Source organism: Fonticula alba, assembly GCF_000388065.1.
Source record: "Fonticula alba strain ATCC 38817 unplaced genomic scaffold supercont2.4, whole genome shotgun sequence".
Classification (NCBI taxonomy): domain Eukaryota; order Rotosphaerida; family Fonticulaceae; genus Fonticula; species Fonticula alba.
In genome coordinates, this window is record NW_009242974.1 from 2798643 (window position 1) to 2804787 (window position 6145).

The following is a 6145-nucleotide window of genomic DNA, read 5'->3' on the forward strand; positions in this document are numbered from 1 at the left end:
CCCCCCCCCCCCCCCTTGCCCCGAAGCATGTGCACCCATGTGTCTGTGTGTGTGTGTGCCCGTCTGCTGACACTCGCGCCTGGTAGATCTCCTCGAGCACCGAGTTCCCCCTGCAGATTGAGCATCTTGTGCCGGTGATCCGGGCCTTGCGCTCCTCCTTCACAGTCTTCCACCACGTGGCGGCGGTCTTCGGCGTGACGGACTCGCCCCCGGGGCCGGAGAGTCATCTTCCGGCTGTCGGCGGTGCGGCCCCGGCCTCGGCGCGGCTCCCGCCTGGCTTCCCGGTTCGCATTGAGGTGCCCTTCTTCAAGATCGCGCAGCTGGTGGTGGATTTCGGCCGGGCCACGGTATTTGACGCGGCCGGCCTGTCGTCCTCGATGGGGGGATCCCCCGCCGGCAGTTTGCCGGACACTGGCGCCGGGCCGGCTCAAGCAACTCCCCCCGGGCTCGAGGGGGCCTCTCTGCCGACGACTTCGCAGCTGGACTCGGTCTTCGAGCCGAATGGCCCGATGGCCGAGGTGGCCGGGGCCGCCGGGGCATGCGCGTCACCGGAAGGTCACTCAGCCTCCGGCGCGGTGTCCCCCCCTGCCGGGTCCCAGGCTGAGCAGTATGTCCAATGCCAGGGGCTATTCTATTTGCCTGACTCCTATGTGGAGGTGGAGCACCAAAGCCTCCCGCACCAGTCATCTTGACCTGTCGGCGTGGTACTTGCCCTTGTGCCCCTGCCTTTGGGCCGCCCCTCCCCCTCGTGCGAAGGGTCTCCCCCCTCGCTCCTTGCCTTCCCCCTCCCCCTCGGGGTCTAGATGCAGGGTGCCTGCGGAGGTGTGCAGCGAAAAATGCATCTCCTTGTTCCCTCCCTTTGGGGTGTGTCTCTGGTGTTTCGTTTATTTCTCCGGGTGTGCCCGGGGAGCCTGTATGGGGAAACCCGGGATCACTTTCGCCGCTGGCGGTGGTCCGCATGCGTGGAGGGGGAGGGGGGGGGTGCCTTTCCGGTGCACGCGGTGCGTGTGTGTGTGCGTGGTGTCTGGGCTGGGTGTGGGTGGTGGGGGGGGTGGCTCGTGTGCGGGTGTGGGTGTGTGGGTGTATGTTGTGCGTGTGTGGGGGGGTGGTTGTGTGCGGTGCGTGTGTGTGTGGGTGTGGGTGTGTGTGTGGGTGTGTGTGTGTGTATGTGTGTGTGTGTGTGTGTGTATGTGTGTGTATGTGCGTGTGTGCGTATGTGTGCGTATGTGTGCGTATGTGTGCTCCCCTGCCGCCTCTGGGGTTGGTACTTTTTCTCGGGTGGTCACATCCTCCAGCTATGGGCCCGGGCCAGAAGAGAGGGGGAGAAAAAAGAGGCAGACCGACCGTCATCAAAAAAGGATGCTCCCGATCCGGGAATTGAACCCGGGCCTCCCGCGTGACAGGCGGGGATTCTCACCACTATACTAATCGGGACTTCGTTAACTAGAGGGCCGGGAAAATGCTATAACAACACTTGGCAGGGGCCCGGTGCGGGCGCGTCCCCTCTCTGTCCGGACTCTCACCGGGTGCATGGGGTCGTTGGTGTGATTCGCCCCCTGCCCGGCCCCGACCGTCCCGGATGAGCCCCGCCACGCACAACAACCAATTCCCCGCGCGCCCCGCCCCAGGGCCCGAGCGAGAGTACTGCCAGAAGAATGATCGGGCTTTGGGCGGATGGAACTGGGGGATAGCCGCGCATGCGCAGGGCATTCTGATTGGCCAACTTTGTCGCCTCCTGGGCGGAAGGCCCGAAGTGCACAGGGCAAACGCGGTGCATCTCCAAAGCAAAGAGAATATTATGTCTTTCGGAGGGTAACTCCACAACGAGGGCCCCATAGCTCAGTTGGTTAGAGCGTCGTGCTAATAACGCGAAGGTCGTCAGTTCGATCCTGGCTGGGGCCATTCCTTTTGGGCCGGCCTGGACGGTGTGGTGGACCGTGGGGGCAGGCCCATGCCCGGGGGGGGGGGGGAAATATGCCTCAAAAAATCCCACCTCTGTGCCTGCACATTTTTGTTGTTTATTTTGTGCCCACTTCGGAGGTCGCGTGTGGGGCCGATCGCAAACAAAGAAGCCACCAGCCCGGCCCCCCTTCGCCGGGGCCCCCCCCCCCCACGGGGGAGCGGGGCGGCCGGAGAAGGAGCCAGCGATCGCAACCGGGTTTTTTTTTTTTTGGCCGGATCGTGTCGATCGGGCGAGGTCGGCGCCCCAGATCGCTGGGGCTTTTTCGGCCGGCTCGGGCCCCTGCCGGGGCGGGATGGCTGGCATCCACCCCCCCCCCCCCCTATCCGCCCCTCCTTGCGTGCCTGCTCACTTCGCTGCCTTATCCGGCCCGCCGCCGCCGCCCCTTCCCTCCTTCCCCTGCTGCCCGGTGTTCGGCGCTGTTCCTGGTCCTCCGGCCTTTGGGTTGGACGTGCCCTTCAACATGCCGGAGCTGATTGAGTGTGCGAGCGCAAATGCCGCTCGCGGGCCCGCCCAACAAGCCGTTCCCCTGCCGGCCTGATGCTGACATGCTGCCCCCCGTGCGCCCGTTGGCCGATCCTCGGCTCCCCTCACACCACCACGACCATGGGGCAGATCGCCTCGGACGTCGCGACAAGGGCATCCCCGTGGGTACGACCTTCCTGGGGCCTTTCCCCCGACCACCGCCCTGCCTGGCATCCGAACAATGGCTGACCCGGTGGATGTCTCAGAAACCCGCATCTCCCCGCTTTGCCAGCTGGAAAGCGACATTCACAATGCCCACTCCCTGCGCCTGGATGGTACGTGGGTCGCCTGCCTCCTTTCTTCCCTGCCCTCGTCGAGACACCTCCTGCGGGGGGGGCGCTAACTTCCCCGGCGGCGTGCATGCGGGTGTGGCCGGGCTTTCATGGCGGGTCCAGTCCCGGCGTCTGGATGGCCGCCGCAGAGCGTTCGCCTCCTGTCGGAAACCCTCAGCGAAGCGTCAAGCCTGCGGGTCTTCTCGCTGAATGGTGCGGCAGCCGGCAGGCGGAGGGGTCTTCCGGCTCGCGGTGGCTCGCCAGTGACTGACACCCGGGCCGTGCATGGGCCAGGCGCCCTTGGCCTGTCGACGGGAGATTTGGCCTTCTTCTTCATGAATGTCCTCCAGTGCCGGTCTTTGCGCATCCTCCAGCTAAGCGGTGCGCCCATGGCTGTTTCCCTTGCCCCTCAACCGACACAGACACACACGCGCACACACACACGCACACACACACGCACACACACATGCACACTTTAGCCGGTGGCTGCGGCCAAGGACCCTGCCCCCTCGGTGGCCCGTCCACACGGGCCTATGCTGCCCACCGGCACACGCGTCTCAAAGTACCTCCTTTAGCCAATTGAATGTCCGGTCTGGTGGGCCTCGGTGCCAGTGTGTCAATGTGCCGGCCTAACGTGCTGTCCCACCTTTGCTCCGGGCGCTGTCCCACCGGGCGGACACAGACATACCGCTGGATCAGCTATCCCCGAAGCAGCTGGCCCAAGTGCTTGCCTTCACGCCGGAAAGTGCCGGGCTCGAGTCGATTTCCTTCATCAGTATGTCCGCACCCGGCGCGTGGGGGCGGCTCCGAGACACCCAGAGCGGGGGCCAAATGGCCAGGCCCGCCTGCCGCCCGTGGATACGCCTCGCTGACCCTCTGCAACCTCCGGTCCTTGGGTGATGGCACCCTTGCCTGCGCCCGGCCCCCTCTCCCTCCCTTCCGCGGCCTGCCTCCCCTCGGAGATGCCCATCTATCCGGGGAGCACCTGATCTCGGTGGTGCATTTCCTTCGGTCCTGGCCACGGCTGCGTCGAATCAACTTCCATGGTATGCCAGACCCCGGGACATGCCATGTCACCCTACTCGACCGAGGGAAAGGACGGCGGCCTTTCGGACACCCCTGACAGCCCCATGCGCCCCTTCCCGTGACCACCCTATCAAACCGGGCCCAGGAAACATCTTTGGACATGATCAGATCCTGGCCCTGGTGGCCCTGCTCGAGAGCGCTCCCTCGATCACCGATGTCGATCTAACCAGTGCGTTGGGCTGGACGATGCCCGGCATCGAGGGCGGTAAGGGAGCGGGATGGGGGGGGGGGGGGGGGGGGGGGGGGCGGACGGGCGGGCGGGTGACAAAGAAGACGCAAGGGCCGGGACCCGGGGCGGGGACGCCGGCCCCGGGGGACCCTGCCACGGGCGGAGGGGATCTAACCTGCGCATGGCCCGGGCGAAGACTGCCACCTCGATGACCATGCCGTTCGACTGCTGGCCAACTCGCTGGATGACAACACCAGCATCCGCCGGTTGGTTCTCTCCGGTACGCGGACCCCCACAAGGAGGGAAACTGGCCTTTTTCTTTCGCCCTCAAGGGAAGGAATGGGTCCATCGCACCGGGCCCGAGTGGAGCCGGCGGTTTAAACACTTTCGGCATGGGGGCGAGGAGGGAGGAGGGCTTCCCTCTCACACAGGCTGCTGACCGTTGACACGACTGCCGGGGGCGGGCGGGGGGGGCTACATGCGGCGCAGCCAATCCAATTGGTGTGCGTGGAGCCGCACGCCTTTCGACGATGCTTCGACGGAACTCCACCCTGGAGGCTTTGGACCTTTCCGGTGCGCCCTCGGCCATCTGCTCTTGAGGATGGCTCCCTGGCTGGAGGCGGCTGCCAGGGTGTCGCCGTGAGCGCAGGCAATCACACTCGCCCGCACCCACTGACAGCCTTTGCGCCATGGGACTTTGAATGGCTCGCGCCCCGCCCCCCCCCCTTCCCCATACACTCCAAACTGCTATCGAAAACCCCGAAGGGATACGTATGGACCCCACTTCGATGGATGCCCTGGCGCAGGCCCTTGATGTGAACTTGACCCTGCGGACGCTTCTGCTGCCGATCGATCCTTGAGCATGCGGAGTGGAAGACAGGCGAGAACCGGACGCGGCCGGCGCGGTGGCCGTGCCTAGTGCTGGCGGCCACGCGACTCGGCCCTACCACGCCAGCCACGCGCGCAACCATCAAATAGCCGGATGCCTGATGTGCTCCCAAGACCGGGGGCTTAGCTCAGTGGTAGAGCACTCGACTCCAGATCGAGCGGTCAGTGGTTCGATCCCTCTAGTCCCCATTTCTTTTTGCTCGCCCCCTCTCCGACAGCAACCCCCGGCATCGGGCCGTGTGCGTGTCTGTCTTCTTCGCCCCCCCCTCCCCCCCCCGCCCTTTTGGTGTCCTGTGTCCGAAGCTGCCCCGCCCATGCCAAGGGCCGGGCCGAGGGAGGAATACACCGGAGTGGCCTTTTGCTACAACCCGGCCGTGTATCAGTTCGATGATGGTGCGTGTGCGGGGCGGCGGGCGGGCGAGGGCAGACACAATCGGTCAGGGGGAACTCCGGGCGAGCGAAAGGGCGAGGCTGCGGGAGGGGAGCGGCCCGAGGAGAAGCACCTTGGCCATGGCAAGCGAGGTTATGCATCTGCCCCCGGCGGGGTGGGGCTGGCGATCGGCCGCATCGGATTCCGGCCTCCCAAAAAGCGGGCCATGCGGATGCACTTGCGGCGAGCAGGGGAGCCCCCATGGCTCTCTGCGCAGCAATGGTGCCTCTCGCGGGGAGGAGGACCGGAGGCGGGCTTTTTTGGGGTGCCCGACCGGGAGACCATTCGCGTGGGGGTGGGCCCTGGCCATCTCTCGGGCGGCGTCCGGGTCACCCCGAGAGACCGGGCCGGACGAAGCCCCACCCCTGGGAATCCGAGTCTGGGACCAGGCGAGACGGGCGAGGAGGTGTCGGGCAAGCAGCGCAACGGAGCGCCGGGAGGGGGATATATCGGGGTGGGAATTAAAAAACCAACCATTAGCCCGGAATCTGGCGGAGCTCCCTTCGATCTGTTCTCTCCGACTTGCCGGGTGCTGGCCGCTGGGGGCCAGCGAGCTTCGAAAGGGGCCGCCCTGCCTCGCCGCCTCATTGCCGAGAATGGTCCCGCGCACCCGGAGAATATGGCACTCCCCTGTGAGCGGGTTCGGGGACCGGCAAGAGGAGGGGGGGGGGAAAAAAATAAAAGCCCCGGCTGCCAGTGGCAGCACAACCATCAGTCCGAATGGTGTAGTCGGTTATCACATTCGCCTCACACGCGAAAGGTCCCCAGTTCGAACCTGGGTTCGGACAGTTTGTTTTTGACCGCCTCCTCTCGCT

General features: G+C 65.6%; 2 protein-coding genes and 4 non-coding genes across 7 annotated transcripts in view; 5 read left to right on the forward strand and 1 right to left on the reverse strand.

Moving 5' to 3' along the window:
* Window positions 1-854, forward strand: part of H696_03165 (hypothetical protein) — a 3648-nt gene extending 2794 nt beyond the window's left edge. The window contains exon 7 of the mRNA XM_009497055.1: window positions 87-854. Within this exon, the coding sequence (XP_009495330.1) occupies window positions 87-692 (606 nt within the window). The 3' untranslated portion in view covers window positions 693-854. The remainder of the gene's footprint in view (window positions 1-86) is intronic.
* Window positions 855-1362: 508 nt separating this feature from the next.
* H696_03166 lies at window positions 1363-1434 on the reverse strand. Its single transcript has one exon. It is a non-coding gene; the product is annotated as a tRNA-Asp (tRNA).
* A 394-nt stretch (window positions 1435-1828) lies between these two features.
* H696_03167 lies at window positions 1829-1902 on the forward strand. Its single transcript has one exon. It is a non-coding gene; the product is annotated as a tRNA-Ile (tRNA).
* Window positions 1903-2272: 370 nt separating this feature from the next.
* H696_03168 lies at window positions 2273-5275 on the forward strand. Of its 2 annotated transcripts, XM_009497056.1 has the most exons (11): window positions 2273-2442; window positions 2576-2611; window positions 2692-2760; window positions 2881-2970; window positions 3052-3138; window positions 3440-3532; window positions 3720-3803; window positions 3929-4012; window positions 4209-4292; window positions 4502-4585; window positions 4778-5275. In XM_009497056.1, exons 1-11 carry the CDS (start codon window positions 2424-2426, stop codon window positions 4870-4872), a joined length of 825 nt encoding a protein of 274 aa, XP_009495331.1. In that variant the 5' UTR covers window positions 2273-2423; the 3' UTR covers window positions 4873-5275. The 2 variants fall into 2 exon arrangements, with proteins under 2 accessions (XP_009495331.1, XP_009495332.1); XM_009497057.1 differs by having other exon boundaries at window positions 2692-2970.
* H696_03169 lies at window positions 5018-5089 on the forward strand. Its single transcript has one exon. It is a non-coding gene; the product is annotated as a tRNA-Trp (tRNA).
* Window positions 5276-6044: 769 nt separating the features above from the next.
* On the forward strand, window positions 6045-6118 carry H696_03170. Its single transcript has one exon. It is a non-coding gene; the product is annotated as a tRNA-Val (tRNA).
* The last annotated feature ends 27 nt before the right edge of the window (window positions 6119-6145 follow it).